The sequence below is a fragment of the Peromyscus leucopus genome, chromosome 4 (genome assembly GCF_004664715.2).
Source record: "Peromyscus leucopus breed LL Stock chromosome 4, UCI_PerLeu_2.1, whole genome shotgun sequence".
In the NCBI taxonomy this organism is placed as follows: domain Eukaryota; kingdom Metazoa; phylum Chordata; class Mammalia; order Rodentia; family Cricetidae; genus Peromyscus; species Peromyscus leucopus.
In genome coordinates this window covers 7,327,947-7,341,154 of record NC_051066.1, presented here as the reverse complement: position 1 = coordinate 7,341,154, position 13,208 = coordinate 7,327,947, and the positions used below count along the sequence as shown (strand labels likewise).

The 13,208-nt window shown below is 48.7% G+C and overlaps 1 protein-coding gene across 5 annotated transcripts in view; it reads left to right on the top strand.

The window, feature by feature from the left end:
* Nup214 (nucleoporin 214) overlaps window positions 1-13,208 on the top strand; it is a 91,870-nt gene that overhangs the window by 56,873 nt on the left and 21,789 nt on the right. For all 5 annotated transcript variants that reach the window (XM_037204578.1, XM_028884668.2, XM_028884669.2 and 2 more), the window contains 4 exons: window positions 1,836-1,926; window positions 3,680-3,741; window positions 4,999-6,774; window positions 9,681-9,751. In XM_037204578.1, coding sequence (XP_037060473.1) covers window positions 1,836-1,926; window positions 3,680-3,741; window positions 4,999-6,774; window positions 9,681-9,751 — 2,000 coding nt within the window. The remainder of the gene's footprint in view (window positions 1-1,835; window positions 1,927-3,679; window positions 3,742-4,998; window positions 6,775-9,680; window positions 9,752-13,208) is intronic.

The following is a 13,208-nucleotide window of genomic DNA, read 5'->3' as shown; positions in this document are numbered from 1 at the left end:
GCTGCTTCCTTTCTCTGTCATGCAGAGCCCTCTGATCTGAAGCACAGAGTGTCCCTCACACGCAAGAAAACCACATTATAGAGATCAGGACAAGTTCAGTGGGTTCAGCAAAGACTTGATTCATTTAGGATTCAAACAAATTTGTCCCTTTCTGGCTAATATTTTTCTGGTGAAAAAGTTTCAGAAGAGCGTTATCTTAGTTCTCTAAAGGACTTCTTCACAGACCCCTTTATTCCACTTAAAGTTAAGACTCAAAGAGACCTAAGGCCTCGTGGCTTCCATCAGCACTCAGCCCCTCACTGTCCAATGCTGTCTACACTTGCAGGGCCATCAAGGCTCAGAGAAGAACTCTCTTTTAGACTGAAAACCCTGCATGCCTTTGTAAAACCTGTTCTTGTACTTGAGAAAGAGTCCCACATGGTAGCTCAGGCAAACCTATAACTCACTATATATAGTCCACTGTATTATAGCTCAGGTTAACCTTGTCCTTGAGCTTATAGTAATCTTCCTGCCTCATTACCCAACTGCTAGGATTGTAGGCATGAGCCAACATACCTAGCTCACTCTTGTGCGCGCTCTCTCTCTCTCTCCCTCCTTCCCTCCCTCCCTCCCTCTCCTCTCTTCCTCCTCCTTCTTCTTCCCCTTTCCTCTCCCTCCCCCCTCCCCTTCCCCTTGTATGTATATTTCTGAAATCTGTTGAATAATTCTCCTACTCATCAGTAATAGAAATACTTTTTTGTTTTGCTGATCACAACATGGTCACATGTCAACAAAAATCAGTGTAAAAATATAACATGTAGAAAGTGAAAGTGTCCTTGGGAGTCTTTTTCAAAAGTGACCTTATGAATTTTATGTGTATCTTTTGAGGCTAGTGCATTCTTTTGTTTTGTTTTTGTTTGAAGGGGCCGTGCAGACCATGGTGCTCATGTTAGTGTCAGAGGACACCTTACAGAAGTCACTCTCCTTCCACCATGTGGGTCTGAGTCTTTACAGCAAGTGCCTTTACCCGTGCACTGGGCCCTCTCACCGGCCCACTTTATCGTCTGAACGTGCACAGACGTTTTCTGTGTCTTCTCTGTTTCCCCACCCTTCAGCCCGGCACAGTGAACATCCTGTTCTCTTCCTGGCAGATTCGCCTTAGTCATTTTAATGGTCTCAGCATTTTAGCAGCATTCCGCTGGCAATTCAGGGGCTTCTATTTCACAATTACAGACAAGGCTGCAATGAGCATGTTTCTAGAATCCACATTGCATTTCAGTATTGAGTCGAGCTTAACATGGGGCTGATGACCACTTCCCTTAATGTCTACACTTCTATTTTCTAGAGTGATCATATACGACAAGTGTCTGTTACCTCTGTAGCTAGGGAAAAAAAAAAAAAAACTGGTATTTGCTGAATTTAAAAAAAAAAAAAAAAAAGCACCCAACCTCTGGAAAGGGCAGACGTGGATAGATAGATAAATAGAGCTCAGCAGCCCTGAAGGCACTGCTCAGAAATGCTCACTTCAGTCAACCTCTTGTCTGGGGATTTCCCCCTGCAGTGTAACTAACTTCAGAGAGTTAAAAGCTACAGTATATGAAAGGCATTTTGCCAGTGAGTTGGTCTAGAGGAATGCATCCTTAATTTAGGCTGCACGGAGATGACTTCTTCTCTGGAAAGGAGAGTGTGGCGTGCCTTGATTTGGCACCACCATCGACAGAACCCAAGAGCAAGACTAGGAGACCTCAAGCAGGAGGCAGGCTCTGAGCAACAGCACAGTCTGAGCTGTAGGGAACTACAGACCACACCAGCCCTTCAGACAGACTTAGAGAATGTCCTTATTTTGTCCATTTCAGGTCCAGGGATAGCCAAGACAGAATCAGCTGTGACCTCGACTCCATCTGCTGTGGGGCAGCTCAGCAAGCCTTTCTCATTTGCTCCATCAGGGTGAGTGGTGAACTTAGGTTTTGTGCTAAGTCACTGTCAGCCACATCCACAAGTACATGCTGAGCTCTTGTCATCTACAGACAGTGGCGGTAGCTGAATGTTTTAGTGCGAATCTGTTTTCCCTTTGTGGTTCTGGGTTATTATCATATTTGCTCTTTTTTTTTTTTTTTTTTTTTTTTTTTCTGGTGGAGAATGTTTGTCCACTTCTGTAGGTCAGCCAGTATATCTGGTGTTTTCACTCTGACACCATTTAGTGTTTAGTCAGCATGACTGTGGAACGGTCTAACTGCCCTGAGTTGGATCTCTTGACCTGCACATGGAATGCAGTGAAAGACAGTAACCATTCTGAAATTCTGATTTGTAAGTAGATGATAGAGAATGAGGGCTCAACAGAGAGACTCATAGTGCTCAGGCTGGCCTCAAATTTGTTGTTGTAGCTAAAGATGGCCTTCAGCTCCTGAACCTCCTGCCTCCACCTCCCACCGTGTTCAGTGGCAGCCATGGTGTAGATCTGAGTCAGGTTAATGAAGCAAAAAAGACTTTTCTAAACCTTATCTGTTATTCAATGAAGACTGGCAGTGTCCATTTTTTGGGTACATGGTAAAAGCCAGGCAAGTTGCTGAAGCTTGCCCTTCCTGACTTTGCTGGAATCAGACTGTGACTGCCACCCAGACCTGGTAGCAGCCTTGTTACCGCTGAAAGGCTGTGTTGTCATTTCTGTTGGAGAAACCCCTGCTTTGACTGTCTGCCTCTGTACCTGACTCCGCCAGCTTCACTCCCTTTCCTCTGAGTAGTGTTCTGGTTATCCTCCAGCTCCTCGGGGTGAGAAAAGGGCACTGGGATCAATCAGAAGGAGAAGCCGTATGTGGCTTCCATTGTTACAGATCATACATCCATACCTCCCAGGGATAATTGAAGCAGATTGTCAAGAGTGGGTCAAGGCCAAGGATTGCTGTATCCTTTACAAATACAATAAGTAATCTTAATGTCTCTGAAATGAGAGTGCTCTTCCAGTCTGTAAAGAAAGCTGGGATGATTTGGGTGAGTGAACCAATGGACTATCTATTTGAAAAAAATTTTTTGCCAAGGTTGAGGCCAGCCAATTAAAAAAAGGGAGTTTTGCTTTTTAATATGTTAAAAAAAAAATGTGTAGCATATCCTTAGAAGGTCTTTGTCCATTTGAGGATGGCAACAGTAGTTGAGAAAAGCTGGATCTTGGCATTATTTACTGTATTTGATAGGCCTGCTGCCCCGTGGTTTAGAGTTACTCAGTTGAAAAGGTGTGCTCTTGCCGCAGTTTGCAGTCTGTCCTCTACACCCCTGCTGCATCCTTTGCACAGCAGGTCTCCTGACATGCTTCTTGACCTGGGGTGAGTGCCCAGAGTCTCCTTGTTGTCCCTTTGCTGCCTTGCCAGACTTCCCATTCGCTCAGTAGTAAGCGTCTGCTCCAGTGCCTTCCCATGCTCATTCTTAGATGTTTTCACTGGGGCAACTTTACTTTTCTTAAAATAAGTCTCTTCACAGGCCTTCTGTGGAAAGCCCAGCCAGAGCCTTCCCGCAGCTGCTCCTTCTCTGGATGTGCTGGAGTGGCTTTACTGCCTCTGAGATGCGGGTTTGAACTCCGATGTTTTTTATCACTGGATGTAATCCTTCAAGGGCCGATTATGTGAATGGTTTATAAGGAGGAATATTAAAAGGGTGATGTTGTGTCATAGGTTTGTTCTTTTCTAACTTCTCTTTTTCCACTCCTCAGGACTGCCTTTACTTTTGGGACAAACACACCAACACCATCTTCTAGCCTCACTGCCACCCCAGGTACAGTCCCCATGTTTCCTTAAGTGGAGAGGTTGTATCTGAACGTGTGTTGACATTGTGACACTGCGTGGGTCCTGGTCACAGTTCCTGAAGTCAGGCTGATAGTGAGGACACACACTAGAGACAGGTCAGAGGACTCGGAGGAGCCCAGAAGCATCTTCTCAGCACACAGGAGGCCCTGGCTTTACTTTGTAGAAGCAGAGCAGCAGCAGATGTTTGCTCTAGAATCTGATATGGGGCTGCTGCCAGGCTGAGCATCATCGGGAAACTGAAATGTTAACTGCATGGTTGAGTTTAGAGTCACATATGAACCTCCATAAAGGCCACTGCAGTTGGGTTATTTTCCTTTTCAGAGTTTTTCTTGTTAGCTAGTTTTCATTTAACCCAATGTCTTCTGTCACCTTTGCTAGGTCTGGCGACACAGGCTTATAATCGCAACTGCTTGGGAGTCCTGGCTTCCACCTTGTTTGACATGCTAGCTGACCCATGTTCCAAGGAGCATCCTGTCTCTAGTATCTCTCTTGTTTTAGGGACATTGAATGCACGTTACTGTTTCTGGCTTTGTGTGGGTATTGGGAGTTCTGACTTGGGTCCTCACATTGTGACTTTGCCCACCCAGCCTTCTCCCCAGTCCTGTCCACTCTCACTTGCTAGAGTAAAAATCAACTCAGAAGTATGAAAGCTTGGGGAACAAAGCCGTTGTCCAGATCATAGGAAATAAAGTAGGGATAAGCTGTGATAGTGATCCCGTATCAACTCCGAATCAGTACAGTGGTAGATAACAACATAGCCAATGATAACACTCTGTACTCAGAGAACCCCAGTAAATAACGTCATTATCATCTGTGTGTGGACACTCTGTGCCCTTTAAACAGCAGCTTCCAGTCTGGGTCCAAATGGCCTATCGGAATTATCCATAGATTAGCAGATGCCCAGGGCTGGAGGAAGCCATTACCCAACACAGTGTTGAGCATACATAAACAGGTGTTTTTCTACTTCTCTGGGGATAATTTGTTATTTTGTGTCTCCTAGAGGTCATGTGTGTTGTGATGCAGTGGTCAGAAAAGGCTCTTCATTCCTTCCCACCTAGAGCTGACCCAGGCAGTCAGTCTGTCCTTTCCAGGGAACTCTGCCATTGGAACCAGCTCTCCTGGCTGTGAAGAGAGGAGAGAATTGCCTTAGAAATGCAGTCAGTGGAAATGTGATCAATCATATTTTGCTAAATCTAACCCTCTTCCTGGTTTCTTTTCTTGCTAGGGGCAGCACCCCCCGCGAAAGAGTCAAACCAGCCTGAGATGTTCTCATTTGGCGAGGGAGGCAAACCTTTCTGTGAGACCATTCCTGGAGGCTCCCCTCCCACAGGCGCCACATCGGCACCCAGCACTTCTGTAACAACTGCTTCTCCGGGAGACTCCGCTCCGGCCAACAGCAGGCCTGCAGCTCCTTCTGGAATTCCTGTGTCCACTGCCGCAAGCAAAGTGGACGCTCCAGTGTCCAAGCTGGGCGAGCTCCTGTTCCCAAGTTCCCTAGCTGGAGAGACACTAGGGAGCTTTTCAGGACTTCGTGTTGGCCAAGCTGAGGACTCTTCAAAGCCAGTCAGTAAGGCCTCATCCACAAGCCTAGCGGGAGTCCAGCCAGCCAAGCCCTCAGGGTTTAGCTTTTCTAGCGCTCCGGTGGTAGGGAAGCCTGTGGAACCCACTGTGCAGCCGCCGTCCTCTGGAGCCCCTGCGCCGGCCGCCCCGGCCTCACCCCTGAGTGTGAGCACCAGCACTCCCTCGGCTCCCGTCTTTGGCGGTCTGCCCCTTAGCAGTGCTGGACCTTCTGGGCTCGCCAGCTTTGGCGGGCCATCTCTGCTGGCTAGCAAAACTGGTTTCTCATTTGGAAGCCCACAGACTAGTAGTGCAGCATCATCAGCTGCCCCAACATTGACCTCAGTTGCCCCTTCCCTTACATCGTCTTTTCCCACCTTATCGTTTGGTGGCCTCTTGAGTTCAACATCAGCTTCTCCCCTGCCTGTGTCCTCTGGTAAGAGCACAGAGGAGGCCACACCATCAGCTGTGCCTGAGAAGTCAGGCCATGGTGAAGTCTCGGCATCAGCACCCTCCCTTCCAGTACAACCACAGTCAACCCAGCCTCCCCAGGCTTCTCTGCAAACTTCTGACCCTGTCAAAAAAGAACCTGTTCTTGTGCAAACCGCAGACAGCAGCCCCAGCCCACCAGCATCTGCTGCCAGTCTTGTGGCATCCACGGAGGCCCCTCCGATAGCCCCAGGGGGCCCTGACAGCAAGACGGAGGCCGTGTCTCCTGCTTCCACCTTGGCAGGGCCGGGGCAGGCTGCTGTTGGTGCAGCTGTCCTCCCAGGGGCAGGCTCAGGAGCCATCGAGGCATCGGCTACCCCAAGCACCTCCAGCACCGCCTCCAGCGGTGCCCCAGCTTCTGCCACCGAGACAGCCGTGTTTGGGACCGCCACTTCTGGCTCCTCGGTCTTTACACAGCCCCCTGCTGCCAGCGCTAGCTCAGCGTTCAGCCAGCCCCCCAGCAGCACGGCCACCGCGCCCTCTGGCACCCCTGTGTTTGGACAGGTGGCCACCAGCAGCACGGCCGCGGCCACACCCCAGGCCAGCAGCTCGGCGTTTGGCAGCCCCGCGTTTGGTGCTTCGGCCCCCGCCGTCTTCGGACAGACGGCCTTTGGGCAGGCCCCCGCCTTCGGGCAGGCGGCAGGCAGCCCTGCGAGTGGCTTCTCCTTCAGCCAGCCCGGCTTCAGCTCTGCGCCTGTCTTTGGCCAGGCTGCCTCCTCTACGCCCACATCCACCAGTGCCAGTGTCTTCGGAGCTGCCTCGAGTGCCAGCAGCCCTGGCTCCTTCTCTTTTGGACAGTCTTCCACCAACACAGGAGGGACGTTGTTTGGCCAAAACAACCCTCCTGCCTTTGGTCAGAGCCCTGGCTTTGGGCAGGGAGGCTCTGTGTTTGGCGGTACCTCAGCCACTACCTCCACAGCTGCACCATCAGGGTTCAGCTTTTGTCAGGCCTCCGGTAAGACCCTTTGGACTTCCTTCCCTTCTGTGCTGTTGACAACGTTTGTAACAAGCCTCCACCGTTTTTGTAATGAAAGGAGAGGAGCTAGGTGGTGTGGTCAGGATCGGGAGTTCAAGGTCATCCTTGCCTACATAGTACATTCAGAGCCAGCGCAGGTTACATAAAATTCTGTCTCAGAAACACAAAGGCAAATAAGAAAGTGTAAACGAAAGAAGAGCAAAGAGACAAAAACTAATAGCCAAGATAAGGGAGAGACTTAGTGCCCCAGTGCATGGTCAGGACTCGGTTTGTCCTGGTTGGCTGTCCCTGTGGCTCAGTGCTGCTCTGCTCTTGGTCCTCAGCAAGCTCTCCACTTGGCTGGCCACAAGACTGCCAATTGCACAGGTCAAAAGAGTACGCCTTTGTTTAAGGCCACAGCAAGTACTTTACATTTGGAAGGCGCTTTAGAGGCCCTAAAACTACCAGGCTCAGGCAGCCTGACACCATCTCTCTTGTGTGAAGTGGGCACACTGCCACTTGAGTAGCAATTAAACACACAGAGACACACATTTTACTACTTTTGGAGAGAAAACTGGATGCTTCACTCTGCTGTATCCAGTCTTAGCATCCGATTTTACTTTTAAAGTTGCCAGCAGACATTGTAATGTGAAGATCTGTTCCAGGTCTGGCTTTCTGGTGGTTCTCTTAGGAAAGATAATTCTTGATGGGCGGTGGTGGTGCATGATTTTAATCCCAGCACTCAGGAGGCAGAGGCAGGAGGATCTCTGAGTTCGAGGGGGAAAAAAATAATTCTTTAGCAGTTAGACTCCAGGGGAAACAAAAGATCAATGATTTCTTGGTAGGCAAGATTGCAAATAATTTCCAATTAATTTCTTCAGCAATAATTTATTTGAAACAACTTGTAATTTGTTTAAAGGAATGTTTTCCCTCTTTCAATGAGCGTTAAATTCTTACAAAAACAACCATAAGACACAGTGGAAAGAAGAGCACAGCTCTGAGCCCCGAATGCCCTGAGGCTGTGCTGAACAAGTGGCCCATCTGAATGGTGGAGTGATGACGACTTAGCCCCAGGACGGCAGCAGGCCTAAGTCTGGGCAAGCCTCAGCACGGCAGCCCACCAGGTCTGGAGCCTCCAAAGGGGTCTTTCTTTCAACAGTACTTGGATGGAAAGCTCCTGGGCCTGTCACCTCCAGGCCTAGTGGAGGAATTGACATTTGTCTATACTCCCCCATCTAATCCGCTCCAGAAGTGAGTGTGAGGCCCCCCACTCCTCACCTCTCCTCTCCTCCTTAGTCACAGGCCCGCCTCGCTTGCCTCTCTTGTGGTTGTACCTGGCAAGAATATCAGTGAGAAAAGAGTCCTCATGGTAGATTAGTCACAGCACGTCATGAAAGAGACTGCTGCAGCCTCCCGTATCTGTATCTGAGGGTATCCTCGAGGGCTAGAACTGATCCCATATGGATGCCAATTAACAACTGTGTTTACATAGAGTTTTCTCCATTTCCTCAGAGGGGATTGACATTTCCATGGGCGTGTGTATACTGCATTCTTTATAAGGTTTTTTTTTTAAAGGTTTATTTATTTATTATGTATACAGTGTTCTGTCTGCATGTATCCCCACCTGCCAGAAGAGGGCATCAGATCTCATTGTAGATGGTTGTGAGCCACCATGTGGTTGCTGGGAATTGAACTCAGGACCTCTGGAAGAACAGCCAGTGCTCTTAACCTCTGAGCCATCTCTCAGCCCGTATAATGCATTTTGATGAGAATCACACACAGACCCATCCCGTCTTATCTGCTCCTGCTGCCTCTGGAGCCTTTTTCTCAGTACACCCCTCCTGCTCCCTTTAACTCCTTCCCTTTTTTTAATGACTGACTTTGGTTAGGATGCTTCATGAGCATGGGGATGGGATTGTTTACCGGATCACGGACAACTTACCCATAGCTACCCTTCTAAAGGAAGATGCCCCCCCCCCTCCAGGAGCCATTAACTACCAGTAGCCCCTCAACTGGGGGCAGGGCCTTCTGTGTTCTCCGCATCCATCCTGGACTGTTAGCAGGCAGGTAGTCCTCACTGCTGTGACTCCGTGAGCACAGCAGCCATCCTGGCTGCATCCTTCCTGTCGTCCCGCTCTTGGATTCTCTACACTCCTTGCTCGTCTTCCACGGTGTTCTCGGCCCTTTAGTCCAGTTTAGGGTGGAGCACTGAGCAGTTACCTAGTCTCATCATAGCTATGATTCTCTTCATTAGCCTCTGCCTGTCGCAGAAAGCTGCTCTGACCAAGACTGAAAGTAACCTAGCCGATGGATAGAAGAACAACTGTTTAGAAAGAAAACCTGACTTGTCTGCTTGGCAGAACAAAAGTAATAACTTCCCACCTCATGTCTATGACCTCCTCAGCCTGGGCTTCTGACCAGGTTGTCCATGGTGCCAGGAATGAATGCCCTCATGTGAAATGGGCCTCAAATCTAAGCAGAAAAGTAGTTAGTTATTCCCCTAACGTTCATGTGACTGTTGCATAAATAGGTACATCTTTGTTGTTGTTGTTGTTTCCAGACAGGGTTTCTCTGTGTAGCTTTGGAGCCAGTCCTGGAACTCACTCTGTAGCCCAGGCTGGCCTCGAACTCACAGAGATCCACCTGCCTCTGCCTCCCGAGTGCTGGGAGTGCTGGGATTAAAGGCGTGCGCCACCACCGCCCAGCAATAGGCACATCTTTTCTGGCAGGTCATTATTGTAGCATGCAGGCTAAGAGCACCACTGGGTAAGACCAGTCATGACTTTCTGCCCCCGGCAGCATCCCTAAACACTTGAAGACTAGGAGGGTTGGGTTGGGTTTGGGTTTGGGCTTTTGCTATTTAAGAAGCTTTGTCCAAACTGAACCTCCGGCTTTCTGTCTTATAGGTTTTGGGTCTAGTAATACTGGTTCTGTGTTTGGTCAAGCAGCTAGTACTGGCGGATCAGTCTTTGGCCAGGTAAGTATGCATGGTTGTTTCTGTCTGTGTCAGGGTCTGTCCACTTTTCCTCAGTGTGACAGACTCAGTTCACTCTTGGGCCAGGCTAGCAGACAACCACAGAGAGTTCTTGTTCTTTTTATTCTTTCCAGACAGGGCTTCTCTGTGCAGTCCTGGCTGTCCTGGAACTCACTCTGTAGACCAGGCTGGCCTTGAACTCAGAGATCTGCCCACCTTTACCTCCTGAATGATGGGACCAAAGGTGTGGGACACCATGTCTGGTTCCACATCTAGTTCTTAAACTCAGTGCTCAGCTGCTTTTAGGATGCAGAAGACCCTGCTGCAGGTTAAAGAGAGAAAACACTCACTGGGCTCTGTCTACCTGTTCTCTTAGGTCAAGGTTGACGTCTATAATCCACAGACTAAAGCCACCTGTAGGCCTTGCTTTATCTACAATTTGGTTTTGTTTTACAAATTTATTTACAATTATAGTTATTGAGCTAAGGATGGTTCTTACTACTTCTTTTATTTATTTTTATAGGGACTGAATCTAGGAGCTTGCTCATGTTAGACAAGTGCTCTACCACTGAGCTATATCCCCAACCCCATCCCACCCCCTGTTGTTTTTTTTTTTTTTAGTTCTATTTTGAAGTCAGGTCTAAGTTGCCCAGACTGGCCTTCATTACCATCCTCCTGCCCTAACCTCCTGAGTAGCTGGAGTTCGAGGCCTGTGCCACCAGGTCTGGCATTTTGCTGCTGCTGTTGTTCTTAGTTTTGAGTGGTTGTTTAGGAAGAAGACTGAAGCAGAGACCACACCATCTGTCCCTGTGCTGCGCTGTCTGTGCTCCTGAGGCGCCTGCTTGCCCGCACGGCGGTGCTTGAGCAGGACCGTGTGCAGGTCTCTTTTGAAGTAATTCGTACAGTCAGGTTGACTACTGTCCCCATTTAAAAGAAAAGGACAGTGGGGCCCAGAGAGACTTAGTGTGCTGTTGGCACCAGCACTAAGCAGACAAGTGAGAGGACTGTGGCCTTGGAAGTGAGAGCTGCGAAGCCCCACAGTGGGTGCAGCGTGGCATCCTTAGGAGCTTTTCCTGCAGGCTTTCCCCTTTGGAGATGGCTGCGTCCTCGGTAGTGAGCTGCTTAGAAGAGAGAAGTGCTTTCTGGTCACTGAAACCTACCAAAAGCAGTGGGAAATGCTTTATGAAATATGGAAGCTCTATTTTTAATGATTTATTTCTTTTTATTTTATCTGCATTGGTGTTTTGCCTAGATGTGTGTCTGTGTGAGGGTATCAGAATCCCTGGAGCTGGAGTTACAGACAGGTGTATGGAGTTACAGACAGCTGCCATGTGGGTGCTGGGAATTGAACCCGGGTCCTCTGGAAGAGCAGCCAGTGCTCTTAACCGCTGAACCATCTCTCCAGCTCCTGGAAACCCTGCTTTTAAAATCACTACCAAAATAACTTACCGAGCCAAGGTGGAGAAGTGGGAGTGGGAAGGTGGGGGCCTAGGAAAAGCAGGTGGAGCACAGAAGCCCCTTGCTCCCTGAGCACATTCACTAGCTGGAGAAAACCAGAGTATTTGTAGTCAGTAGCTCCCGTGGTAAGTGGACAGAAACCAAGGTGTGTACGGAGTGGAGAGTCCAGAGGGACCTGCTCCAGATCCGTGCAGTGTGGCCTATGCAGGTGGCCTGTGTGTCAAGAAGAGCACAGCTCTTGTAGTTTAGGAAACCCTTACTCTGCCTCAAGTTATCCCTACAGACACTGTTTCCCAAAGGCAAATCAGTCACAAGGAAGCCAGGGGCACTGAACAAGAACAGAGTAAATATCAGAAGTACTACGTTTACAGAAACTTCCAGACTGCTAGACAGCAGCTGTGTTTTACATGTTTCAAAATGTAAAAGAGAGCCGGGCAGTGGTGGCGCACACCTTTAATCCCAGCACTCGGGAGGCAGAGGCAGGCGGATCTCTGTGAGTTTGAGGCCAGCCTGGGCTACCAAGTGAGTTCCAGCAAAGGTGCAAAGCTACACAGAGAAACCCTGCCTCTAAAAACAAACAAAAAACAAAAACAAAAGAAACAAACAAATGTAAAAGGGAAACTTGAAAATTCCAGTAAAGAATGGGAAGTTCTCAGCAGTGTTGTAGCACCTTTATAGAGGACCCAATAGCTCCTATGAAATGTACCACTTGACATCTAAGGGCACTGTGGATATATTCACCAGCAGACCAGACCATTGGAAGAGGACAGTGTGCAGGGGCTGAGAGCTTTGCAGCCCCTCTGCTCTGCCTCCGCAACACTACAGCAGCTGCAGGCAATCTGAAGAGATGGCTTCCCAGTTAGAAGCACTGACTGCTCTTGCAGAGGACCTGGCTTTGGTTCCCAGCACTAAAACAGTAAGTGGAGTTTAGCCTCTGAGCTTGGCTGACCCTTGAACTAGAAGTTAGGGTACACTTGTGACTAAATCATGGAGATCAAAAACATGAAAAGAGCTAGAGCCATGGTGGCACATGCCTTTAATCCCAGCACTCAGGAGGCAGGGCCATGCAGATCCCTGTCAGTTTGAGACCAGCCTGGGCTACAGAGCCTGTTCCAGGACAGCCAGGGCTGCCCAGAGATACTGTCTCAAAAAACAAAAAACAAAATAAAACAAAAAAAAAAACCCAAAAAACAAAGAGGATATGACGGAGGGTGCTGGAAACAGTGACCCTCTAAGAGAAACCCTGCTCCGTGAGTGCACTTCAGTGCCACAGAAGGAAGAGCCTAGGTTGGCAGTATTCAAAAGGTCAGACATTTTCAAATCCTGTAAACAAAAGTAACCCACAGAGTAAAATATCCAGCCGACAGCCAGCTAAGCACATCAGAGATGAAGCCAGGACCCAGGTGAACACAGAGCAAGCACAAGGTGAAAAGCTGCCAGAGGAAGGGACTGCTGTCTGCAGAGTGATAGTTGGACGACAGTGTGAAGCCTGCCAGAAGAGGGAGTCTGGTACCTGCAAATTCCCATCCCAGCAGAAAAGCCTTGTCATGAAGGAAGTGAGCCAAGAGTTTGGGAGGTGGACAGAAATGCTGAGAGATTTCACGTCTAGCAGACCTGAAGGGAACACAAGGGATATTTGTAAGAAGAAAAAATGGACCTTGACAAAAGTATGGCTTTAATCTTAAGGTAAAACAAGGCGTGAAATGGGGTGATTGTGGCCTGTATAACCTGTGGAGTGACTGTATTCAGAAAGTGTAAAGAATGCCTACACAGAAGACCAAAATGACTGTTAGAGGCCTGTTTCCAAGTACAAGTGAGGAGGAGCAGCAACTGCAGACTCATGCTTGGCCAGTAGGAGTTGGTGTAGCCTTGGAAAGCCATCTGGCATTAACAGAGCTGAGGTACAACCTCTGCTGGCCCAGCATTTCTGCTCTGTGTAACCAAGAGAAATAAGTGAAGCCCTTTGTCCAGCAAAGATAGTGATAAAATACTTATAGCCATG